The sequence below is a fragment of the Amborella trichopoda genome, chromosome 5, assembly GCF_054954075.1.
Source record: "Amborella trichopoda isolate Santa Cruz 75 chromosome 5, AtrichopodaSantaCruz75HAP2 v2.0, whole genome shotgun sequence".
Classification (NCBI taxonomy): domain Eukaryota; kingdom Viridiplantae; phylum Streptophyta; class Magnoliopsida; order Amborellales; family Amborellaceae; genus Amborella; species Amborella trichopoda.
Window position 1 is genome coordinate 36,705,392 of NC_142340.1, and position 27,539 is coordinate 36,732,930.

Sequence of the window (27,539 nt, forward strand, 5' to 3'; positions counted from 1 at the left end):
TCCCTTCATCTCTTATCTCCCTCTTTTATTGACTTTTGACCATAAAAATTAGTTCAAACAAATTTTTGTATACTTTTTCATCCCAAAATTTTTTTTAACATTTTTTTTCCTTTCCACCCATTAAAAAAGTTTTTGGGTTAGAAATTCTATAAAAAGATTTGTTGGGGCTAATTTTTTATGATTAAAAATCAACAAAAGAGGAAGATAAAAGATGAGGGGGTATGATGAAATCTTTAGAGGTTTTTTTATTCTGTTTGAAAAAAAAATAAAAGAGGAAGGTAAGAGATGAGGGGGAATGATGAAATCTTTAGAGGTTTTTTCATATCGTTTGAAAAAAAAAACGGAAAGCTGGTCTAACATGAATTAATACGAGAAATTAGGGTTCTATACGAAAATTTTCCTTACTTTTATATAACATAAAAATTTGGGTTGGGTTGAGATGGAATATGACCTTACTCAACCCGACCCAATAGGATCGACGCTGGACCCGAACTCCGTATGGTCATGCACTGGTTATTTTTCATAACTCTCTTAAGAAAGAATAACACTTTTTTTGCACCATCACTAACCGATGCGTAATCCAAGAGTTAATAAACGGTCCATACAAAGAGAAATTACAAAGAAATATAACAAAAGCCAACAAAAACCAGAAAAAAAACTAGAAGATTACGACGTTTAAAGCTTCACCAGCAATTCTCTATGGGAAAATGATTTGATAGGGCTGCAGCCCAATGAAAATAAATAAAGCGGCAGCCCTTCTCACTGTCCATTATGGTATCCCTTTCCAAGATCGACGCCCAATAAGAAACTCCATGGATATCAGCTGAATCCTGCGTGGAAGGAATGGCGGAGAGAGAGAAAATTTCTTATTGGGGTTGGGCTGCTTTGGCACTCTTCATACGCCTGTTTCTCATTCCCATTTCTCTATCTTTCACCTCTCGTCCTGAGATTGCAACCCCTCTCACTAGCATCCGTCGATGTGAGTTCACCCTTTATATTCTATCTGTATGCTTTTTGCATCTCTTTTCTCTCTCTAAATGGGCTTCATTCAATTACGATTCCTAGTTTCCGCACACAACAGTTCAAATCCCCTGAAGCTTTATTTCATCTTCGAACAATTTATTCGACCGGAAACATTAAAAAAAAAAAAAAAAAACAATTTATTCGACAGGATTTGTAGCCTTTATGATACGTGTTTGACAAATCAGGGAATGGAACTGTTGATTTTTGTCTTTGCATTTTAAGCTGTTTATTGAGATCTGAAAGTTTTGGGTGTTTTTTTTTTAACGTTTTTATTGCATTTCTTGCAAATTAGTAGTTCTGCACTCCCTCTCTCTCTATCTCTTTTTATCTGTAACTGTCTCAACTCTCTAACTGTCTATCTGCCTATCTCGATACAGAGTCATTTTTGAGAATTTTTATTTTTCTGAGCTATCTTTCTGAGCTTGAAATCAGTTCAACTGACTTTCTTTGTTTGGTCCTATACTATGCCTTTACACTGTCTCTAGTTTATAGGGTTCTGCATTTACCATTTCGCATTGATTCCTTTTCTTTCTTTTCTGCCATGGGAACGGAAGTGGACAAGAAAAAATATTTTATTGTTGGATGGTTAAGTAAAAACCTTGTGAACATTGATCCATGGATGCTTCAGAATGCTACTATGCTTAAGTATTCAATGCTGTAGAAAGAATTGATTTAGCTTTTAACTGTCTTCCTGTGATAGGAGAAATTACTTTAGGTCTTATTCTCAGTTTGTAAAAAATATATGGAACAAATTTAGAATGATTTTGATTATACATGATACAAAGTTACAATGGCTTTGAATCTTTGATTATATATATATATAAAATCTCTTTTAATGGCTATAACAAAAACATCAGTTATTTTGAGTATGTCACCAGTAAAATTGATCATATTATGTATACCATGTGAGAATGAATTTCAATCTCACACCTCTAACAATCCTCTTGCTATAAGTAATTTTTCTTTTGGGGCTGGTTTCACCACCCATCATTTTACTTCTGCAACCAACACATTATTTAATGCTATCTAATCAATGTTCAGCAGTTGTGATACTGTGATTAATGACCCAGAATCCATTCAGGCGGCACTAATTTTGTGTGTTAGGCATGATTTCTAAATGGTGGTGGCAGAACTAGCTCCCCTTTGCATTTCTTTTTTGAAGGGGTGCGATTATACTATTTGCTAGATTTTTAATACTTAGCCAAAAGAGAAAAGATAGACTGCTTCTTTGTTAAAGGATATTGTCATGGTGCTTTGCAGTGGCAGAAGGTCAATGGTTAAAGCAATCTTCATTTTCTCCTTATGCAGGTATCTTCTTGCCTGAGATGCATGGGTTCTCTGTCTCCTTAGATCGTAGAATCCCTTTGATAGTCATGTTAATCAAGTCATTTATGAATGGAACTCTCTGATATTTGCCATCAATATAAATCTTCAGGCTATAGAAAAAAAGAGCCAAAGAAAATAACATGTACGCACACACATGCACACATTACACTTATGGTAATAATTCATTTCTTTTCTTGAAAGTTCTGGTAAGTTGAAGGGTCTAGCATGGTCTTGCACTCTAAAGAAGAGGTTTGGATTGTCCGCATTGGTTCCAAATATCAAAACTACTAGGTTGCCTTTTTATGGATTGAAATTGTATACACTTGTGTCTCTTGCTTTATGAGATTTTGAAGTCAGTGTAGTCTAGGTGCATATTCTTATGAATTGAATGAAATATGTCCAAGTTTGCATGATAGTACCATGCAAAATTGATTTCAATTTCTATATGTTTAGACTGGTTAGGCTGAGTTTACTGACATGACTCCTATTTTAGGATCTATGTACCATGGTTCACCTTTGTTACTATCGGTTCTAGGCCCCCTGACTGTATGTAGGTATGACCCTATAAATAAATGTCTTTCTCTTAGCATGAAAATGCTTGTTTGTGTTTCTCTCTTAGCCCATATCCGTGCTTTCCTGAAAAGAGCATGCGTCGTAAATATAGTCAACTTCGTTTTATACCACCTTTTGTGTTGTACAGAACTGGAGGAGTCCCAAGTCACATTTTACTGAGGTAGTCCTTCACCTTCTTTTGATTTTTTTAAATGCTTTATGAGAATTTTATGGTAGTTGGGTGTTTTTATTTAGTGAATCTTTGTATGCATTTTGCGGTCCTTATCCTTCCAATAATTTAAGGTTCATGCCTTTTCATTTTAGTGTTCTATTTTATATACATAACTCGGCTTTTCTGCATCATTTTTTCTCACTGATATGATAGAGATTGAGAGATTGTTGGTATCAACATTGTTTGGATATAGTTTGGTGTTAGTGATTGCAGATACTATCTCTGCAATACTCATTCGTGCAACGGGGCTAAAACTTCAAGCAGCATATAGCAGGAGCTTGGGTTTGCTAAACCTTTCCAGACCAATTGAGACTTCAGGCAAGTTATAGTGCTTGGATTTGCTTCTTCACTCGAAACAATGTACATAGAGTAAATGAGACATTGTTTTCATTCGTTCTAATTCTTCAAAGCTTTTCCCGTTTTTTCTTTAAATGTTTTTGGTGGTCAAATAAGTGGGCATTTTTGGTGATCACGAAGCTAACAAATGGTCACATTTTAAAGGAGTCATATTTGATAAGAATGTTTGTGAACCAGCATGGGCAGTCTTTCGTATTCTATATTTTACCTTACTAGTGATATCCTTAACTTATGCGTTCCATCACCCAAGGGTTCTCATATAATTGTATAACCGCCTATACAATTTTATTATAACCGCCTATCTCTGCAATACTCATTCGTGCAACGGGGCTAAAACTTCAAGCGGCATATAGCAGGAGCTTGGGTTTGCTAAACCTTTCCAGACCAATTGAGACTCCAGGCAAGTTATAGTGCTTGGATTTGCTTCTTCACTCGAAACAATGTACATAGAGTAAATGAGACATTGTTTTCATTCGTTCTAATTCTTCAAAGCTTTTCCTGTTTTTTCTTTAAATGTTTTTGGTGGTCAAATAAGTGGGCATTTTGGTGATCACGAAGCTAACAAATGGTCACATTTTAAAGGAGTCATATTTGATAAGAATGGTAGTGAACCAGCATGGGCAGTCTTTCATATTCTATATTTTATCTATTGTACTAGTGATATCCTTAACTTATGCGTTCCATCACCCAAGGGTTCTCATATAATTGTATAACCGCCTATACAATTTTATTATAACCGCCTATCTCTGCAATACTCATTCGTGCAACGGGGCTAAAACTTCAAGCAGCATATAGCAGGAGCTTGGGTTTGCTAAACCTTTCCAGACCAATTGAGACTTCAGGCAAGTTATAGTGCTTGGATTTGCTCCTTCACTCGAAACAATGTACATAGAGTAAATGAGACATTGTTTTCATTCGTTCTAATTCTTGAAAGCTTTTCCAGTTTTTTTTTTAAATGTTTTTGGTGGTCAAATAAGTGGCCATTTTTGGTGATCACGAAGCTAACAAATGGTCACATTTTAAAGGAGTCGTATTTAATAAGAATGTTAGTGAACCAGCATGGGCAGTCTTTCATATTCTATATTTTACCTATTGTACTTGTGATATCCTTAACTTACGCGTTCCATCACCCAAGGGTTCTCATATAATTGTATAACCGCCTATACAATTATATTATAACGGCCTATCTCTGCAATACTCATTCGTGCAACGGGGCTAAAACTTCAAGCAGCATATAGCAGGAGCTTGGGTTTGCTAAACCTTTCCAGACCAATTGAGACTCCAGGCAAGTTATAGTGCTTGGATTTGCTTCTTCACTCGAAACAATGTACATAGAGTACATGAGACATTGTTTTCATTCGTTCTAATTCTTCAAAGCTTTTCCTGTGTTTTCTTTATATGTTTTTGGTGGTCAAATAAGTGGGCATTTTTGGTGATCACGAAGCTAACAATGGTCACATTTTAAAGGAGTCATATTTGATAAGAATGGTAGTGAACCAGCATGGGCAGTCTTTCATATTCTATATTTTATCTATTGTACTAGTGATATCCTTAACTTATGCGTTCCATCACCCAAGGGTTCTCATATAATTGTATAACTGCCTAATGGAATTGCAGTCCTGTGTATTTATGGCTTACATGAGACGAATTTTTCTTCACTTTTGGTGGGTTCTTGTGGGTTTATCTCTCATTTCTCTCTAATTACTATAAGTTCTGATGAAGAAATACTATGAATTTATACCTTATGTGGTATCAAAGCCTCAGTTCATTGTTTTTTTTGAGAAATAAAGCCTCAGTTTATTGGTTGAAGGAATGTTTTAGAAGAACTTATTTCGAAATGTTTTAGAAGAACTTATAGCTGGCGATGCATATTCCATTTATGAGATTTAGCTCATGCGATTTCTATTTGGCCCAGAAGTAAGGGGGCGCTTGCCATACTTAGTGAGAGTTTTTACTAAAAATCTGCAACCATTTGAGAGTATCTAGGAAAGATTTCCCTTATGCTGGTCCATACACCACAGAATAGGAGTTTCTTCTACTTGCACCACAAGTGTGAATGTGGTGGTTTCACTTTATTTTAGGAGAATCTTCTCCAAAGCAATTATTAAGATGAAGTCATCAAAAGCCTTAGTCTATTGGAGTTCATGCGATTTGGCTTTCGAGTTCATGAATTTGATCGTATTTAGTGCTTCCAGGTTGTACTTTTAGGCTGACTGTCTCATTCAATGTTATTAAGCGCAGTCCGGTTGGATTGGTTCATCTATTGGACTGTTGGATAAATTAAAATTTCAAAAATATGGGAAAATAAGAAAAATGGAAAAGTATCTAAAATTTTGGAAAAATCTGGAAAATTTAGAAAAAGCAGAAAATGCCCTATCCATGTTTCTAGCTAAGATATTTTGGTCATTCAAAGAATTTTATGATCTTCATGTTATTTTTCTTTTTGATTTTGGTGCAATTAATCTGACTTCAAAGTCTAATTAACTCTTCAACTTGTGTACGGAAAAACAAGAAAAAAGAACCCAAATTTATTGATCATTGAAAGTGACAAAAATGCCCCTCTATGCTTCTAGAAATGTCATTGGGTTTTGAAATCTAATTCCAAGCAATAAAAGAAAGTGAAATATTAAAAAAAAAAATCACAGAAATCTAAGATCACGAAAGGTGAATGCCGCTCATACTAACGATACCCAAAAATCCATATTCGAGAAAAATGCAAAAGAAAGGATGAAGAAATGGTCTTCCTTCACTATATCCCATAAAAAAGAGAAATTCCAATGAAATGAAATACTTTTTTTCATTATGTGTTAGATAGCATTAACATAGATCATAGAAATACTTCATTGCATTATAAAACCCCAAAATTGCAATTTCTGTTTCTATGTTTTTTGACAATAAATTATACAATAAAAAAAGGGTTGCACATACTTGGGGCTTTAGAAAAGGGAAGATTGAGGGATGGATTCCCTCTGGGAAGTTGCTAGAATTTCACCCAAGAGAGGGCGATTTTCGTGTATAGAGAGGGTGAAAAGTCGCAAATGAGATATCTCAAAATTCATCTTTATTAACTGCAGAATCTTCCCTTATGATGAGAAATACCAAAATTCCTTGAGATAAATTTAGAAGGACAATTTTTTTTCTCAAAATGACCTATTTTTGAGAAAACAAAGGGTTACTTTTGGTCCTTTTTAACGCCCTTCGAGACTTGCCAATCAGCACTGGATCGATGGACTGGTTGATCTAATGGTCCACCAATCTATTGTCACTTAACTAGACCATCCAGTCTAGTATAGTAGACCGACCAGATAGACCTCCAGTTCACCGGTTTCTGGTTGGAATAGGCCGGTCCAGCATTTTCAAAAAAATAATATATAGACCGGTCCAGTCCTGTTTTGATTTCATTGGTGTCATTCACTAGAAAAGAATTTTTTCACATTCTTTTACCATTTTACTTAAAAGCTAGAGGTGGTCTACTCGCTTAAGTGGATTTGAAAGTAATTTGGAGGTCTCTATTAAGCTTGAAGGAATATTTGGTGATTTTTATCTTGTTGGTATGTCCATCTTTGCTTATGGCTTTATGTCTTGAAGGAGTATGTTTCCATTGTATCATTAGTCTGTTGCTTTCTTTGGCCACTGCTTTAGGTTTGTCTCATGTTTCTTAATGTCTGGTTGGTTGGGTGGAAGGATGAGTACCTAAGGTAACTAGTACTATGGGCATATTATTTTAGATAGATGCAGGATAGAAAATGATGAATTCGTCTGACCACCTTTTTTTCTTTGGCTCCTTCTAAAGCTTATTACTCTTCTCCAAATATTGAGAAGGCAAATCATACTTCTCTATTATTAATCCAATCTTTTACCTCGCTTGCTTTACAAGTACTCTTTTTTTCGTCATCTTCTGGGTTCCTTAATTTTGGTGCTTCAATTAGTGGCACATATCACCTTTTGAAAATTCAATCTTACAGATGTCCACAACAAATTATGACTGGAAGATATACTAGCCTTCAAATTTTTGTTATTGGTTCCATTTGATTAGCCCTTGATCGCTCTTTCGCCTTGTCCTATGTATTTTATATTCCTAGTTTAGCTATGAGGAAATCTCCACCGCTGGAACTGTTGAAACTAGCTGCTTGGTTTCCTTTATAGTTAACGTTCTGTTTGTAATTGACTCGGGTTGGATCGGATTTCTAAGACTTTCATTGGAATGGTATTATATGAAACAACTATCTAAAGAGAGAACATGTACCTTTTGGCAAAGTTTTGGGAAGAGATAGAGGTTAGAAATGTCAGTAGGTTATAACACAAAAAAGAAATTGATATTAAGGGAAGGAAAGGGACAAAATTCAAATCAAATCTCTTGGAAGTAAGCCAAGAGATTATACCCAAAATTCTCATGGCGCATTATATTTCTACACATCTCATAGTATTGTTTTTTGTTAGCCACTAGATGCATTATCTTGCTTCCAATTTGCTTTAGAATGTTCGGAATTCCGAGGACTCTGAGAAACCCTTATAAGAATATTGAATCCATCTATTCTCCTGGCTGAGATGACTCTTTGTCTTCATGATCTCTGTAGTCCATTCTTTTGAACACAACCTCAATGGTAGATTTGATAAATGTATATGCTCCTTTGAGTCGTAATTGGCTTTTAGTTAAAACATGTTTTCTCTGGATGGTTACTATGTCTAGCACCAATATGGTCTTCTAAGGTATTGCGCGTTCACATTTACTTTGGGTTTTGCATTTTACAAGTTGTTATAGCATCTATGACCATGGGCACTGAACCATACTCATTCTACCTTAGCTTCAAATGCTATTGTTCTTTGCATACTTCATGGCATAGTTCATCGTTTAATGTTTCTTTAATGGATTATCAATTTACGTTGTTTCCAGGCACTCTGGATTCTGGAGATGTTGCTGCTCTTATATATTTATTTAATCCTTTGACAATAGCTGCTTGTGCGGGTTCCTCGACATCACCTATTGAGAACATGATGATCCTATTGACTGTCTATGGGGCTTGTGCAGGTAAGAGTTACCTTGCTATTTTTGGGTTCCAAGGTTTGCCTAGATGCTTTCTTTTCCGGTGATGTGTTTATTGGTGTCTTTTACATAGGGCTGTCTATGGAGTGTTAGAAAACCTATTTAGGCTGTATACAGACATGCCATTTCTTATTCCTTTTAGTTTTCTTTTGCTTGTATGATTTTGGAAAACATGTACGGGGAGCTGGAACCATGAATTTCTAACAGTCTTATAATTTTATAACAGTTGCTGACACTAAGCCTGGTCCTCATTTAGAAGGTTCTACCTCGTTTATACTTTATATAGATTATCTTTATTTCAAATTTATGGTCATTGTATGACTTTTGAAAAATTGATCAATGATCATAGAAACAATATATCAAAAGTCAAAATCTCAGTTTACTTTGAAATCCATACTAGTGAATCATGGTTCATTTTCTAAGATTTTACTTGTATAAGTACACCAACTGCATAGAGACCTGCACCATCTGTATATTTGAGAAAAGTCCCCTTGGGCTTTGAGATTATTCATCTCTCTCTGACTAGTTATAAATAAAGGCAATCACATCTGAATGCAGAAAGATATGTGTAGGATGGTGGTGGTTTTTTTAGACCTCGATGGGCGGATAGATATACCCAGTTATAAACTGTATTATAGGTGAATGTTTAATGCAGGTGCTCCCTATCAAAAATGTGTATATATGGTATGAAAAATGGAGAAAATGCTCTTAGTTTTCAGTGAAGTGCATTTATGCTCTCCTAATCACAATTAATTATTGCATTGATCAGCAGTCATTTCCAACGTCCACTATTTAGATTATTTAGTCAAATGGCTTTCTTATCTCATAATGATATTTCTCCTGCTATATTTCTCTGAGAAAAGAATTCTCCTCATGTAAAATATTGTCCTCTTTGGTTCAGGTGTACCTCCCTTGGCAGCTTTTGGATGGGTCATTGCAACACATTTATCTATTTATTCAATGATGCTTGTCATACCCGTATGTGTGCTATGCTTCATGTTGCAACCCTTTCATATCATCTTTTTTTTTTTATCTATCAAAAAAATATCTTTTATTTTTCTAAATTGGATTGATCATAATATCAGTTCGTTACATATGAAAGAAGACATAAGGGTATATTTATTGGTTCATTGATATCTTTTCTTTTTGTCCTTCTTTTTTGCTTTACTAAAGTTCCTGGATGAGTTGTTTTTCTTTTTCCGGCCCCTTCCTTGCCTGTTAGTTTCACTTCATTGAGGCATAATGTTTAGTTAATTTTTGTTTTCAGATTATTATCTTATTAGGGTATGGGCTGGACACTCCTCCAAAGAAACTGTTCAAGACAGTTGATAAGCAGAAGAAATCAGATGCACAGGAAAGTTCTATGTCAAAGCCTATAAAAAATCCATTGTGTGAAGGGAGCACTCAGCAAGATCAATTAGTCCTTTCTTTCTCATGGAGACCAATTATACACTTCATGTTATGGGCAGGGTTCTGGTCATTATATGTTCTGGGCTTGTGCAGTGTTTCCCTTAAAGGTCATGGTGGTTTGAGAGAGATGTTCAACAAGTATGGCCAATTTCACTTTTTCTTTCCAAATAATTTCGCACTATTTATTCTCAGCGGTAAAAAAATGTGGCACTAATGATTGAAATTTATATCCTTTGTGGCACAAACCTAGTAGCTTGGAGCTAGGGTTTAGCAAGAAGAAGATAGGGAAGATCCAAAATTTGAAAAAGATTAAAAAATCAAAGATAAAAGAAGGAGCACTAGCTTCTCTACTGTTTTTGATGAAGTCCATAACAAGATACTTCTTTATGCTTGAGTACATTTCTTATATAAGAAAACCCTAAACAAGAATTAATCCTAGCCATCCAACTAATCTAATCACGGTCATTTGTTATAAAAGACTTTAAGTGAATAAAAAGACATAAAAAGACTCTAGAAATTACTACTTATGCCCCTAAGTGAATAAAATCACTCAAGAAATAAATAAAAGATATAGAAGGTTATTTTTAATGACTATTTTGCCCTTCTGTGGTTCTTCTTGTAAACTTTAAGCTTGTCTTCCCCTTCCTCAAGGGAATTCACCTTCAAATTCGTCGGCTTGTCATCAAAAGTATCACTATGATATGGAGTGAGATGTTTGACATTAAAAACATTGGAAGTGCGAATATAGTTGAGAAGCTTCAATTTGTAGGCATTGTCATTAATCTTCTGCACCACTTCACACAGTCTTGCGTTGGCTCAACTTATGATATTTAGAACAACTTGGTCTAGAACCATGAACAAGCACAGGAGGTAAGATTCTTGAATCACTTCTAATCGTCTGTCCCCGGAGATACCAATTCAACATAACTGCATAGGAAACCTCACTCTATGACTTGTAAGATTGAGCATTGAATGCGCCTAAAGGAGATTGCCAATCTTGCAATGGTTCTTCTCCTTTTTTTTTGAGAATTATGTTAACTTTTGTACATATGGTAAGTGTTATAGTATGTGTAAACTACGGATGGCATCCCACAAGTTGGGTGCTCAGACTACAATAAAGAATGATATGATAGGAGAAATTAAGAGAGAGAGCAAGGATGCTTGCCCTAGGGAAAGGAAGGGGGGTGGGTGGGTGGTTGTTACAAAATTTGAAAATCCTAACTAGTTCTTCTCCTATGTTATACTCACCAGCTGAGTTTTGAGGGGAAAATACCTTGAACTCTTTGGTGTGTACGTCATGTGACACCCTAAATTCAGGTAAAACTCCAAGAAGAATAACATCATCATCATGTCCATCAACACCATCATTTTCTTCTACGTTGAGGCATCAAAGGCTTCTACAATTGCCGCTTTTCCTCTACGTTGAGGCATGGTTGTTGATCTAAGGCACAAAAATTGGTTCTGCAATATAGTTTTTGTAGTGCTATAGTACCATCCGTACAGTGCTACGGTATGCAACACCATGATACAGTATGCAACGCCATACTATAGTATTGTATAGATCTTCGGGCTCTAATACTAACCTGATGCAGAACTTGTAGCTTAGAGCTAGGTTTTAGCAAAGAAGGAGATAGGGAAGATCCAAAATTAGAGAAAGATTAAAAAAACCATAGATAAAGGAAGGAGCAATAGTTTTTCTAGGGTTTTGAATAAAATCCATAACAAGCTGTTTCCTTATTCTTGAGTACATCCCTTATCTAAGAAAATCCTAAACAAGACTTAGTCCTAGGCATCCAACTAATCTAATCATGATCATTTATTACAAAAGACTTTTAAGTGAATAAAAAGACATAAAATACTCTAGAAATTACTACTTATGCCCATAACTGAATAAAATGACTCAAGAAATAAATAAAAGATCATAAAATGATAGATTCAATGTAAAAGATCATAAAATGATAGATTCAATGACTATTTTGCCCTTCTGCATTCCTCTTGTAAACTTTAAGCTTGTCTCTTTTATCTAGATACTCGAGTGCAGTATCCTGGGCTGCATCATTTTGGTGTGTCTTTTAAAATCACTTGCAATTTAATACAAATGCTTATAACTGAAACTATACCCAAGATATCTAAATAAGCATATGTTGATTATGTTTGGTGCCTGGGTTTTATTGGGAGTACGGCTGTAGGATTTTGTATTTCTCTCAGTATGCAAATTAGTTCCATTTGTAGTTTATGCCTCATCCTCTGAAATTCTGCATTGAAACTTCTCTCAAGGCAACAACCATTGGGAAGTCCTGATTCGCTTGTGAGCTATTGAATTTTCTCCCTGAGGATGATACACCATCTGTAAATCTGATTCATTTTTGAAGAAGCAGTCTGTGGTCACAATGGTGATATTCTCCTACCCCTTATGTTTATTCAATGTGATGTTCTAAACACTCATGATGAATCTAAGGTATGGCATATTGTTGATGAGATGACATTTGTCATAGCATTTCACTTTGCTTCCAGATATCCCGGTACTGTTTGTTAGCCATTTTATAGAAAGTGGATACCAGTGCAGATGGTTAGACCAATTTAGGTGTCACTGGAGTTTTCTGGTGCACGAAATGTAATGTATATGTAGAAGCTCCTCTATTTGACAAGTAAATTACTTGGAAAGAAATTTTGGTAGGACATACAATTAAAATTGAACTTTGTTAGAAGTTACTATTAATAATGCGAGGTTCCGCAGGAACTGAGTATTTTTGCTGAAACTGAACCATTCCTATTGTATGCTTCTTTTGTATAACATTGTTGTTGGGCTCTGCAGAACATATGGGTTTATCCTTAATGTGGAGGATCTATCGCCAAATTTAGGTGTCTTTTGGTGAGTTGTCAATTCCCTTTATCTCAACTGGTGGCTTGTATTTTAATGATCTTAGTTCGTGTAGGGGCTCACTGATAATTGCTCTCAATGCAGGTACTTCTTTGCAGAAGTCTTTGACTTTTTTAGAGATTTCTTCCTACTGGTATTCCATGCAAATATATTGTTCATGATATCACCACTGGTCATTCGTCTTAATCACCGACCATGCTTCCTTGCATTTGTATACATTGCAATCTCTTCAATACTGAAGTCTTATCCTTCTGTACGTGTTACAGTTCCCTTCTTATTATGTACTACTTTTCCTAATTCTTTTTTGGTAGAATAAGAGTATTATACTGACCAAAAGAAATAGTAGATGCCATTTTCTAAATTTTCGTTTACTCATAAATTCAAGGACAAAGAAAAAATTATATTAATTTCCTTGTGAACTGGAGCACTCTCTCAATACTTGTACAATCCCTCTTCCCTCTAGTTGTTTAGTGGTGCTATATGCTACAAGTCCAGCCTATTCAAAGATGCTGTTCTTTGGCTTGAACCCTCTGCTTGATGATTCCTTTTTCATATTTCTCTTCACTCATCTTTAATAAAGAAATTTCTGGTTGCGAGGGTTACTTCATTTTTTTTTTTTTTTTTTTGTTTTTTCTCTTTTCCTTGGAACTTAATTCCTTTTAATTTTGCCAACAGGTTGGTGATTCTGCTCTTTACCTTGGAATGATGGGATTGTTTTTTCATGAACTAGCAGGTGAAGTTTTATGACTTGTACGCTTGCTAACAGCCTTACATGCATGTATCCTCCAGCAAAATTATGGAGTAGCTAATGATAATGTGATAACTACATTCAGGAATGCGCTTCTCACTTTTCCTCTTAAGTGGATACATTGGGGTTTCCCTTCTTAGCCCTGTTATGCATAACCTTTGGATATGGAGGGTACTCTCTCTCTCTCTCTCTTTCTCTCTCTCTCTCTCGTGCATTTGTAGGTTACAAGGTAAATCAGTAAACTACCAAAACAGAAATTAAGGGAAATTTATCAAAATAACCATAAGACATGAACGGTTTACCCATATTATTTGATTTAATTTGAAATTGAAAGAAGTGGCTATGTAGAATTCCAGGTTGTAAATACTAAAATTTCTTTCTTTTCTTTTATTAAATGTTTGAAATTCTACTTACAAGTGCCACAAATACAATAAAATATGCCTACTATAATCTAGGATCTCAATAACTTATTACAAAAAGTAAATTTTATTCAAAATTAAATACATACTAACAATTTTTAGGAAATAAAATAAGACTAAATTAACTAATTGAGGGAAGACTTACTAACTTTTTACCTAGGGTTACCCTCTTCCACACCCCACACCCGATCACCTGACCAATGACACACTTGATCCTAGATTCTGCTGAATCCACCAATCTGAATTGGGACACCTTTTCTGAAACTTATCGGGCAAGAGAGTAAAAAGAAACAATTAGGGTTTCACTAAAACTCTTTTCAATCTAGGGGCATATGCCACATGTGGCATCTCCCCAATATCTAACCAAGAAGGGCTGGGTGTGCCCCCTCTTTTTGTGCTGAGTGTGTCACCCTACACACTTAGGGAGGGTGGTGTGCCCCTTTAGAGAGAGAGAGCGAGAGAGAGGGAGAGAGAGAGTAGAGAGGGGCGTGGAGAGGAGAAGGGAGAAGTCTGATTTGTTGTTTGAAAGGGGAAAAACCCGTCCTTAGATAGGCTTCTAGGGCTTAGGGATTTCCAATCAGATTAGGAGTTCAGCATTATCCAAAGCTCAACAATCATGATTAATCTGAGCCATTCATCTCCAAGCCCAACAATCATGATTTAGAGTGAATATTTAGGAACCTTATCGCTTGAGATTTGACCCCAATCCACTTCTCATCTATCTAGAACTTTGACCAGTCAACACAAGTTCTAGAATTATCCAGAATTTTGTTCTCTCACAACAGTAAGCTAGATCCACTTAAAACTCATAAAAGATTTAGTCAAGAATAATTTTCAGCCAAGTATTTTCCTTAAGAAAAAATTAAAAACAATAAGATACTTGCTTTCTTGATTAAGGTCGTGTGCCAAAAAAATGGGGCATTTGATTATGAGGGACATGTGGCCCTAGTGGGCCCCACATGACACCTCCCATGTGGGGTTGGATCCTTAGCCCCCTATGTGCGTCCCACATACAAAATAATAACTTTCCAAAATACCCTTATGATTTTAAAATTCTAGAAATACCCTTTTAGGGTTTCTTAAGCAAATGAAAATATTTTGATATTAAAAAATATGCAAAAATCACCTTAGTACCTTTTTTAGTTGAAAACTGTATTTCTAGAGTTTTACAAAATTCTATAACACATAGAAATGCAACTTAAATGTGGATAAGAACCTAATATATACAAAACAAGTGAATATCAGGGTACTCCACCTATGCCAGGATCCATGAACCACTGCTGTCTTCTCAAGCAATTCCAACCAGATCTATGACATAGTCAAGTACAGGGGCTCATGATAGGCTCATTAAAGTTAGCCAATAAGTAGTGGAACCATTGTCTCATTATGTGGATTACAGTCTCCCCCCCCCCCCCTCCTAGAGCAAGTCAAATGCACACATCAATGTGGTGCAAGGGAACGCTCTCTCTAGGCTCATGTACACATGTCCCTTTATATAGGGTTGCTTCCGAAAATTCAGCTGTCGTATACACAATGCCATGCATAAGTTTTGTTGAGGATTTAGACTCTCTCACATGCTTTCGTTCGCACACGAGAGACCACACAACTGTCTTGCCCTGCAAACGATGTCCCTGGGCATCTCTCTGACGTCAACAAGTGATGACCCACTTTAAACCTTCAATGGTAGTGCCGCATGCTCAGAGGTAAGGGTTTTGGACATGACCTGGGCCATAAACTGCCCAACCCTAGGTTAGTCAACCACAATGCACTTCCACAAAAGTGCACAAATCACTATAAATAATTTTATTTACAAGCTCTTTGGGCCTTTAGTGGCCACAACCCCAACATAAAATATCCATGAAAATCCACATGTTCATGAGTTGAAATAGTTGAAAATGTGCAAAAGGTTAGATAGTGCATCTCTCATGGTTATTTTGATAATTTTCCCTGAAATCAATGATCTTGCTAATAGTAGGGTTTTCTTTGGCAGGGCACTGGCAATGCGAACTTCTATTTTGCAACAGCTCTTGCCTATGCTTGCTTTCAGGTGTGTTGGAGTTTATGAGGCCCAGTTTTATGTTGCATCAAGAGTAGTTGCTCTACTTCTATGAATCTGAGCAATCTAATTAAGGATAAATTAATACAAATGCTAAACAAAATGATGAGACCAAACCCAATAGGTGCTTGTAAGGTGCTCCTGTTCGAGCAAATTGCATACTTGCTTTCACATTCGTGACTAATATTGTTTTTGTGATATTATTACCCGAGAATTTTAGTGTGCGTGTGTCTATATAGGGAAAATGATTTTGTGAGCTAGCTGGCCTATGGAATGGTATAGGCCACATATCCAATGAGCAGTATATATGGGTGTACCTTTTTATCATATTTTTCTCTATTAATCCTTTTCAGCTGGAAATTTTGTGGAGAGGTGCTCCTAGATGCACCAAAAAAATAAGATAAAAAATTATACATAAAGTTGAAAAATAATGAAAATGCCCTGCATCTCTTGATAAATAGCCATCCAGATTGTTAAATCTGAGCTGTCTAGCTTATACTGTAGCATAGGTGGGGGCCTCACAAAATCAAGTTCCTATATTAGAAAAAGCTAGTGTCAAGTTGTCACCTAAAAATCCAATTCCTAAACATTTCTCAAAAATAAAATAAAAAATGTAGTTCCTATTTTACACTTCGAATTTTATTCTATTTTTATAGATCATATTGAGCTTAAGGTTTGGGTGTGTCCACGTATCACCATCAAGCACCAGAAAAATATAAAAAATAATTCAAAAATAAAATAACCAAAATACCCATGCAATGTTGCAAATATATTTCGGCCCTTTTAACTTTTAGAAATGTTGTGTGTATTTTTTAGGTGCGTCCAAATAAGGGCGCACACTCCAATTTTCAGATTAATTTGATTTTTGGTAAAAAAATTGAAATTCAAACATGATTTTGTTCAGTCAAGATTGTCCAGTAGGGAGTGTAACCAAAATCACTATTTATTTTAGGTGGTAACCTAACGGTAGCTTTTCAATATATGTATATATTAATAGCATTTACTTAGCTTGAGGGTGGACCTCTAAAGTATCCTAACTCAAAACCATAGGTAGGGGGACCGTTTAGACCATAAATTTGAGGGATGGCTCCCACATTCTTGTACTCAAACCATTTGTTTATTTATTTTAATTGGCATCTTAGAAGTGCCTAAAGAAAAACATGCCCTCGACACAAACCATCTATTCTTAGAAGGTTAGATCTATGTCATAGAGAACTTAAATTTAGTTTCTCTTGCTATTATTTTTGAATAGTTGTTCGTCTAGAGAGAATGAGTGAATTTATAAAATCTAGGGTCAAAAAATCCCTTAAGGCCTCCTTCTAACATCATTTTCGAATACCTGAAAGGGATTGCCCATCGTAACTATTTCTCTCCTCAATAAAACCCATTATCTATGTGATCTCGTTCATTGGATCCAAGAGAGTGTATGCAAAATTTGGGCTTGAAGAAATGTCCCTAAAGCCCTTAGAGACATTCCTCTCCTTGATTTTAGGAAAGAAACAATTGTGTTAGATTGAGTGTGGGGATTTGATTGACACAAATTTTGTATATTGAATCATCATATGTAGTTTTTTTTGTTTTTGTTTTTTAAAGAGACTGATTTTCAGTACCTTACAATATAGATTTTATTATTCAAGAAATTGACGGTCTGTTTTTCTGTTAGGGCAGAATATTCTTTAGGGTTTTCTAAGATATGAATTCAACCTTTATTTTGTGTGGGCTTAGGTGCTAAGATGAGTAGAGCACTTCCCCATGTTTTGGGATCAAAAGGACTTCTATAACAACCGTTCTGAACTTTGGCAATCCATTAGCCGGCCGGCCTATGCTATAGTATAGGCCGCGCAGCCCAGATTTAACAACTTGGTGGCTAATGTGTATTGGTAGTTGTGGTGGCATTTTCCTCATTGTTTATTTTGTGTATATTTTTAAAATATTTTTCTTGTGTGCTTAAGTTTAGTGCACCTCTCCACAAAATTCTTGCTCAAAAGATTTTATAAAAAAGATTATAATGAAAAGGTGCTCACAAGTGATGGCTGTTAGATATGCTCAAATTGAATTTTATACTATTCAATTGGTTGTCTGGCTCATGAAATCATTTTCCATATATGTATACATACAACATACACACACAAAGACCATTTACTTTTGGTACAAGGAGGTCACAATTATTCTTGTCTGTCAAATTTCAAATCGGGTGGTTGTAAGAGTGTCATTGACTAGACTCAAAAGTTCAAAAAGAATTTTTTCTATCTTCGTGACCCAAAGCCATCCAATTTGACATCTAATGGCTAGAAGTAATTGTGACCTCCTTATAACAAAGATAAATGGTTTCATAATATATAATCCTGTTAAAATATATATATATATATATATATATATATATATATATATATATATATATATATATATATATAGGGAAAAGATGGGATTAGCCCACTAGCTCATATGAGCCCAATGGCCCAGATATATATATATATATATATATATATATATATATATATATATATATATATATATATATATATATATATATATATATATATATATATATATATATATATATGTAGATAGATAGATAGATAGATAGATATATGGAACAGCTACTAAACGCATATAGCGTCCTACAATGAAAGATCACTATAGGTTTTCTTTACTTCAAATAGATGGTGGAGATTGGACTCTCTCTCTCCCCTCGCCCTCTCTTCCCTCCCTCCGTCCCTCCTCATCTCTCTCTCTCTCTCTCTCTTTAGCTGTTCTTTGGTTTCTTTGATTCTTGCATTTGCATGGCTTTTGACCTAATTTCTTGGAGTGCCGATTTTTGCCTCTCTCTCTCTCTCTCTCTCTCAGAAGTCCAGGTACATCTTCCTCCTTATGTTGGTTTACTAATTGTTTTGGGGCTCAATAGCTCTTTTTAGATTATTTTCTATGATTGTGTGGCAAGGTCCTTTTGTTAGAATATGTATCTAAATGAAGATCAAATTAGTGCATAATTTTGGGTAGTTTCACCCCATATTCAATAAGTCACTCCAAACAAAATTTCTTTGGTCCTTCTCTTGTTCTGAGTATCAGATAAGTTAGACTACATAAACTAACAATTTTCCCTTATCTTATGTGCCCTAGAAATCCTTTGATCACTTTTATATCGATGAATATGGGACCACTTTGAAATCAGCTTAATTGATTATGATCTCCATGAAATAAGATTTCTTTCGTTCTTGCATGGCTTTCGATTTAATTTCTTGGAGGTTTTATGCATTTTTATGGGAAATTTTTCCTCTATGATGTTTAAAAAGAAGCTTCTAGTTCAATGTTAGTTTCCCTTAAACTTGGTATGTTATGTTATTTTTGGTGAATTTCTTTCCGCCTTTGATGTTAAAAAAAAACGAAGCTTCTAGTACATTATCACTTTGGTTAAATGGAGTTCCATTCGCCTACTACTCCTTTTCCTTATCTTGATTTGGGTCGAACATTGACGCAATATTTGTTAGTGATACTGAACCCTTTATGCTCGTAGCTTTCCATATTTGGTGTTTAATTTAGGTGGGTTATTTTTCTTCAGTTGTTTTATTTTTGCTGAGTTATATTTCTAGTGATATGGAGAACCCAATTGTTAATATCAATATGGCTTTTTGTTTCAAAGTCGTCCAAGTAAAATTAATAAATGTTTCTTCAAAACAGGAATTGTAATGTGAATTTTTATAGATTTTTTAGCCCTAACTACTATTTCGACTAAAACAAATCTTCTAGAAGCAGAAGGAAAAAACCAAAAGAAATTAAACTACGTTCAACAAACTAATGTGTTCCTATTTGTGTTGGCATCTATGTGTTCCTTTTCATCATTTCACAAAAAAGCCATAAGCATTGGAGGCTAACTCATTTGATTAATCGGTTGTCTCTAGACTAATTAGGACGCATTTCTGACTTCATACTTTTAAGCATATAGTTTGTGTTCCATTTTTTAGATCGAACATTCTCTCATTGATTTTTCTATTCAATAATAGAGTGATCACTTTTCCGTAGAGGAACAAGTTGATTGCATCTAGATTTATGACAGATTTATAAATATATAGCCGTGTTACAAGTTAGTGTCACATGCACGAGCGAAAAAAAAAAGGAAAAGCTAAGAGCAGATTAATTGTGATTACTTGCATGGCTATCTAATTTCTCTCCTGCATACTTTAGATACGTTCTGTTAGAATAATTCATCAAGTCAGACATCATAAAGTACCATGGTATGTAAGGTATGCTATATGGACATGTTTGTTTTTTTTTTTTTTTTTTTGGGTTAATAAAATGGGTTAGAGATTGCTATTCAGACTGTGGTGACTTTAAAACTAGTTGTGATTTTTATGAATAGTCTGCCTTAGGTTGGACTTGAACCAATATATGACTGTCGGGTATCGTAACTCAAACCAAAACTGAATGTCTTGTAGGTTATTGTGTTCAAGTTGTACTAGGATTAATATTAGCACCTCACTTTTTAGTATGCTGCTTCTTTTCTAGAACATTGAATAGCTTGTTCTCACACCATTTGCATAGCAATCCTAACATAGTTATTATATGTATTTCATGAGCCCCTTTACACCAATCCATGTGTCCTTGTCTCGCCATAATGGGGGGAAGGTGGGGCTGAGAAACCTCTGGAGAAGTTGAAGTAGCGGATGATCCTGAAGAGGCAGGTCGTGGTGGGATGGGTAATCGATCCCTGTTAAGATTAGATCACAGTGATACTCCGAGAGTATGCCGTTTCTCATGTACTTTCATGGCTCATTCAGTGTTTAGTTTATTGGAGTTGAGTTGTTGTCGTTGAAAGGACTAGAAAAGCTAGACATAAGCAATATAGATAGGTTCAGTGTTAAAGCTTTTGGTAGAGGAACCTACAATGATTTCCCCTCTTATGAGAATACAATCACAATAGATGGAAACATGATCTTTATTTGAAATCATTAGTGGTTTTTGAAGGTGTTGGTGATAATGGAAGCCTAGACCTGATCCCCAGGTCTAGGCTTCAATTCTCACCAATACCTTAAAAAACTGCTAAAGATTTCAAAAAATGGGTGGGGACCTGTATGCGCACTGAACTATCCAAAAAAAGAGAAAGAAAAAGGGCGGTCTTAGAGTTATACATATCGGAGCGATGAAAGACATGACATTCAATAACGAAGATCAAGCTTATGTACTTCTACAGCATGTATGCAAACTTGTTGGTTTTCCATAAATAAGAGAGGCAACTTTAGAATCGGTTGGATTTTAGAGTGTTGAAGGCAGGATTGTCATAATCAAAAGTATGAGGGGACTGAAAATGCTCACATCCGCACGAGGTGTAGATAGCTATGCATTAAGAAGGATGAGAAGTAGAGATTGACTATTTTGTAGTTTATAAAAGAACACAATCATGTTCTATCACTTCTACTAAAATGGGATTTACTTGGTCTTATTAAAGATTCTAGACACTAAAAGTGGTGCTTAATACACCAGGGTCTTCCATGGTTAAGTCGAGGATCCTAATGAATTACTCTTAAGGAGAAGACCGGTGGGGTAAAAAAGGTTTATTTCATTGAGAAAAAGCTTGAGAATCACATCTCTAGCCAAAAAAGAAAATTTAAAGGATAAGATGGGAAACTTGTTATGAGTTGTTTGCATTTGAAGAATGAATTTTGAATCCAATATTCATTTATAGAGTTTTACTTAATGAGTTGGGAAGGCTAATGCGGGTGGATCCAAGGTCTATGTTATTGTACCAACCCTTTCATGACATAGAAACATTACAAAACCAATGCCATTTTGTTTGTCATTCGGCTCAATCCTTGGAATTAAATCACTATGTCGACAATTTTCCTTTATTGTTGACTGATCTTCAATGTGACCACAACTTTATTCATTTGGATATTCAAGAATTGGCTAGAAGCAATGAGATGACATCACTTAAGAACAATTATTATTGATTAGGCTTTGGTTATAATTGTGGCTGTTAAGTAGGTACTCTAAAAAGAGTAATAGTCGTTAATACAAGTGGTACATCATCATAAAGATTAAATCAAAACTAGAGCATGCTGCATGTGCACACGTAGATTTCCTTGTAAATTATAATTTGTGTTACTACCTATACGATTAAGCAATTCAAGACCTAATGGCTAGCTATGATTGAGAAATGCTTTCTTCAAGAGGAAACTTGGCTCGATTCAAGTGACATACAACTTGAGATCTCAGTCTGTTGTGTGATTCACATGCCTGTAATAACTTGTTTGCTATGCATCCATCAACTTTTTGAGTGTGACAATCATATAACACGCAACCATGGCCTAGTTTGCATTTTATCTTTTCCATGGTGGGCCACTAATAGTAATAAATGATTACTCTTTGGGAATACGTGTTTTATTGGACCAGTTATAACCAAATCGTGATGGTTATAATTATGCTTGAGTGGTGTTTTTGGTTAGTTGTACCCAATTCTGAATTAACGAAATGAATGACTCCATGGTCTCATTAAAGATGAGTGCACAGCCGAGAAAAACTGTATTACATTGATGGTTAACTTTATGGATTGGGTTGAATGACATACTACATGCAGTTGGTACATGGTGTCAAAAGTTACCACTTCATAGAAGAATTGGTGTGACAATATAGATCTTGGATCTACCCATAGGACAACAATTACCCTTCGAGCTCAGCAAGTTGAACTCTGTAAAAGAATGTCAGATTAGATTCCTTCTAATACAACCAACTGACAACAAGGTTAGTTTCTTTTAAGTTTCATTTTTGGCTAGAAATGAGTTTCGCAGGATCATTCTCAATGAAAGGGACATGTTTTGCTCCACCTGCCACCTCATTAAAGTAATTCCATCAGAGGCACGAACTTAACCATGGAAGACTTGTTTTTTCACTATGTTTGGTGTTTTTTCATGGGTTAGAATGAATTTGATTTTAGTTGGAAATGTAAGAACATGATTGTATTCTTTTATAAACTTTGTGATAACTCATCTTTGCTTGTCATCTTTCTTAATGCGCATCTTCTTTAAGACATCCACATCATTTATGGAAACAAACATTAGCTGTCCCCTCATCTATCTATTATAATAGCCTTGCCTAAAAAATCTAAAGCCATGATTATTATTTCACCATATTTTTTTGGGCTACCTCTTTTCTTATTCAAAATCCAATGAGTTCAGCATGACTGTTGTAGTTTTAAGCTTTATCTTCATCCTGAATGCCTTTTACTGGTTTGATATGTGCGAGTGTTGTAAGGGCTGCCTCCGTATTTACATATAGAGGATCTTTTATTACCATCTATTGTGACTCTTCTCATTAGAGGGAAAATCGTGGCTAGGTTCCTTCAACATAGCCTCGAAACGGAAGTCATCCATATTGTTCACATCAATGGTGTCGAGGGAAGAGGATACATGCATTGATGTAGCAGTCTCCATTTGATACAAATAGTTAACGAGATAGATTTATAGAGCTAAATTGTGGAAATGGTGTGAAAACAAGGAATCTAGTATTCTTTGAAAGAGAAAGTATACTAAAACGGAGGCATTACTAAGCATTACTAACAATTTTAGTATAACTTGAAAACAAACAGCCTGTAAGACATTTTGTTTTGGTTTGATTTGGATATCCAACAATGAAATATGGGTTCAAGTCCAACCTAATATGATCAATCATAAAAAATCACTACTAGTTGATTGACCATGGTCTAGACAGAACTCTGCGCTTGTTACATATGCTTAAACATATTAAACTAAGAAAATAAACAAGTCCATATGCGATCTCACATGCCATAGCTATGCATATCATTTTTAAATGTTTATCATGAGTACCATATGCAATGTTACTTGATGGAATAGTCTACCCTAAGTATATATGACAATATGCATACAATAGTGCAAGTAAACACGATTATTATGCTCTTGGCTACCCTATTGTGTAAAGGGAATATATACAATGAGATCATTTACCTTTGGTATAGGGAGGTCACAATTACTTACAACCATCTGATGTGAAATCTGATAGCTTGAGTGTGTCACAAAGTTCGAAAAAAAATCTTTTGAAGTTTGAGCTTGGTCAATGAAATAAATGCAGCCACCCAATTTCACCTCCAATGGTCAAGATTAATTGTGACCACCTTGTACCATAGGTAAATGGTCTCATCATATACTTTTCCTTGTGTAAATATGTTTGTATTTATAAACATGATACAAATTTAGATGCAAACAATTTGTTACTCCATGGAAAAGTGGTCACTTTATTTTCCACGATAAAACTTTTGGGGCCGTTTGATTGCAAAGTTTTTTCTAATAGCAATTCTTTTTTTTCAATTTGGAATTGACCAAATAGTGATTTGTCCAATTATCATTTGCTCTCTATAGGTGTTTGATTTTTATAATTTCAATTATAAAATGTTATTATGTAGTGTGATGATAGAGGTGGTAGTGATGGTGTGGTTGTGGTGGTATAATGTGACAATGGTGGTAGTGGCAATGCGATGGTGGTGGTGGTTGTGGTGTACGTGTGGAGTGATGGTGGTAGTAGTGTAGGTGGTGGTGGTGGTTGTGGTTGTGGTGTACGTGTGGAGTGATGGTGGTAGTAGTGTAGGTGGTGGTGGTTGAGCAATGGTGGAGGTGGCAATGGGTAGGTGGTGGTTTATTAGTGGTGGTGGTGAGGTGGTAGTGTAGTGATGATAGAGTGGTATTGATGATAGAGTGGTATTGGGGGTGTTGTGGTGGTGGTAAAGTGATGGTGACAGCTTAGGCATTGATGGTGGTGGTAGTGGTTGTTGGAGTAGTTTTGCTAAAGTTCAATTTGGGAGCCCAATTGCAGTTGGGAATCAATTCAAATTTCTGAATCAAACACCTCTTGAGGTCAAATTGCTTATGAGAAATTTTCAAATAGGTCAAAATTACAATTTGGCTAGAAAATCAAGTAGGGCCTTATTGTTGGAGTGTTAAATCTGAAAAAACAATAATGAATACAAAACTATATGCTTAAAAATGCAAAGTCTTAAAGGAGTCCTGCTAGAGTTAGTGATCAAATGAGTTAGCCTTCAATACTTTGTATAAAAGGCCAAGGTTTTTAGGGTTTATTAGTTTGTGGCCCATAGTTTTGAGTTCTTTTGGTCATTTCTTATGTTTCTAGAAAATTTATGTGATAAAAAATAGTACTTGGGGCTCACAATATATAATTATGGACACGGTTGTTATGCGACATGACCCACATAAATTCTTCACCATCCAACTGACTTGGACAGTGGTGATTGCAAGTTATTTTGGCAAGCGCCACCATCCAAGTCAGTTGGACAGTGGAGAGTTCATGCGGATATGCCTGCATGAAATAATGAACCTATATTTATTCACATTGTGATTCACATTTTGAAAAAATCTCTTCTAATTTTACATAATTGGCCCCAAACAAAAGGCATAGTGACGTAAACAAATGGGCTTTCCATGTCACTGGAATTATCGCTTGGTTGGAACAAGGGAATTCAAGAAAAAGAACTTAGATAAATTAACACCAAATATAGAAGCTCAGATCTCAAAATATTCAGTTTCAACGATTGGGTCAACATTGGACCCTAATCATGACATTAGTAATAATAATAAGAAAACTTCACTCAAACAGAAGTAATAGTGAACCACAAACTTTTTCTTATTACATCAAGGACTAAAAGGAAGTTTCACAAAAAATAGCACAGCATACTGAGTTCAGGATAAAAATTAATACTAAACTTGAAGCTTCTTAAAGATCAAAGAGTAAAGATTTCTGATAAAATTGCATCTAAACTCCAAGAAATGCTAACTAGAGGAGATTGTTGTAAAATCATAGAAAACAAGTTAAAAATAGTTATTGAGCCCTAAAAACAATCAATAAACCAGCAAGTATAGGGAGAAAGACTGCCCTGCTCCTGTATGAGAGAGAGAGAGAGAGAGAGAGAGAGAGAGAGAGAGAGAGCAAAACTTGTTTAATTAGACTCTTAGTAACTGACAAAATAAAAAGGTCTCTGAGATAAATCATTGAGATTAAAGTTTAATTGCCTGATTTCTCACCCCCTTGGTTATGATATTGAACCATCTTAGCTCGAGGCGTTCAAGTTTTGTTGACTTGATCTATTTGATAGCTGGCACTTGGAGTGGATTGGTTCTTGATTTGTCAAGCTATTGTTAATGATTGTTTTTGCTACTGTCACTATTTTTATATGGAAAAAGTTTATATAAGTGCGAGGCTCTAAACAATCAAATTAAAGCGCACCTGAAAAATTCATTAAAAAAAGTTGTTTCAATGCTGAGAAACCCTCAATTCGATCATCTCAACCTCTGGAGGTATGGACATGAGAAAAAAACGTTTTCTAGGTGTGCCCTATTTTGATTGTTTGGAGCCTTGGCCTTGTACAACCACACCCTTTTCATATTTGATCAACTTAAATTAAGCAATATATCCTTTATTTTTTTGCAGATCCTTCTTGTCGTAGAGAGTGTGGGCACCATGTTGAACCATGACAGGATGTTCAAACAACAGTGTAATTCAAAGACCAGAACATGATTGTTCTCGTCAAGGAAGAACCTTAGGTCTATGGTAAAACATTGGAGCAATTAGTTTTTTGGCACATAGAGAGAGAGAGAGAGAGAGAGAGAGAGAGAGAGAGAGAGAGAGAGAGAGAGAGGTGGGTTGTTGGACAATGTTGGATTCGGCAGGAACATTTCTATTTATGTGAAATTCCAATCAGGAAAAGATTGTTACACTGCCGAGCAGAGAGAGAGAGGTGGGTTGTTGGAAAATGTTGGATTCAGAAGGAATAGTTTTATTCATTTGAAATCCGAGCAGAGGCAATATGATGGTGTCTCTGTGTACGGTAAATCTCGATGTTTGTGAGTCGTCAATTCAATTATCCATAGTTATTGTTGCAGCAGATATTGTGGCATGAGATAGGACTGTAAAGTGGGACCAGGATCGTAGTTTGGTTCATCTTTTGGAGAGTGAGGGTGCCTAGGTGTTCTTCTGATTTGATGTTACAGGTTATTTACTTTTATGGGAGCTAATGTACTATTTTGATTGTTTTCTTGGAGGCAAATTTGTATTTGAAAAGTTTATAAAGATTTGGAGCCCAAAAAAATTTATACATCTTATAACTTCATTGGGATGTCTATTTTTAAGATTTTCGTGTGTTTATGTATTTGTTTGAACTGCACTATTTTTATAAATTTAAATAGGGTGTGGTTTGTATAAATTTAAATAGGGTGTGGTTTGTATAGAGCCGAGGCTCTAAGCAATCAAAGTAAAGCCCACATTCAAATATTATCGAGAAATGTGGTTTCAATATTGGAAATCTTTGTGATAGCCTTAAAATATATTTTCATCTTTAATAATAAAATTTAAAAGCTTCAAAAATAGTGTAGATCAAGCAAGTTTATAAAAATTTGAAAATCTAGAAAATTGATTGTTCAAAAATGCGTTACAAGATGCACTATTTCCAAAACTTGAAATCCATTTTCTTCTCATG

The 27,539-nt window shown here is 35.3% G+C and overlaps 1 protein-coding gene across 4 annotated transcripts; it reads left to right on the forward strand.

The window, feature by feature from the left end:
- The first annotated feature begins 771 nt into the window (after positions 1-771).
- LOC18428430 (uncharacterized) lies at positions 772-27,183 on the forward strand. Of its 4 annotated transcripts, XM_088867761.1 has the most exons (14): positions 772-979; positions 2,284-2,331; positions 2,843-2,903; positions 3,050-3,082; positions 3,327-3,451; positions 8,385-8,519; positions 9,436-9,512; positions 9,802-10,082; positions 12,760-12,816; positions 12,910-13,078; positions 13,501-13,558; positions 13,659-13,744; positions 15,983-16,039; positions 26,495-27,183. In XM_088867761.1, the coding sequence occupies exons 1-14, from the start codon at positions 844-846 to the stop codon at positions 26,579-26,581; spliced, it is 1,410 nt and encodes a 469-aa protein (XP_088723887.1). In that variant the 5' UTR covers positions 772-843; the 3' UTR covers positions 26,582-27,183. The 4 variants fall into 4 exon arrangements, with proteins under 4 accessions (XP_088723887.1, XP_088723884.1, XP_088723886.1 ...); XM_088867758.1 differs by lacking the exons at positions 772-979; positions 2,284-2,331; positions 2,843-2,903; positions 3,050-3,082; positions 3,327-3,451 and adding an exon at positions 4,115-4,332; XM_088867759.1 differs by lacking the exons at positions 772-979; positions 2,284-2,331; positions 2,843-2,903; positions 3,050-3,082; positions 3,327-3,451 and adding an exon at positions 4,557-4,775.
- The last annotated feature ends 356 nt before the right edge of the window (positions 27,184-27,539 follow it).

Coding starts and splice junctions, on each gene's coding strand:
- LOC18428430 (XM_088867761.1), top strand. CDS start 844: ATGGCGGAGAGAGAGAAAATTTCTTATTGGGGTTGGGCTGCTTTGGCA. Junction 12,817..12,909: donor CCAAATTTAGGTGTCTTTTG/GTGAGTTGTCAA, acceptor CTCTCAATGCAG/GTACTTCTTTGCAGAAGTCT. Junction 13,745..15,982: donor ATAACCTTTGGATATGGAGG/GTACTCTCTCTC, acceptor TTTCTTTGGCAG/GGCACTGGCAATGCGAACTT.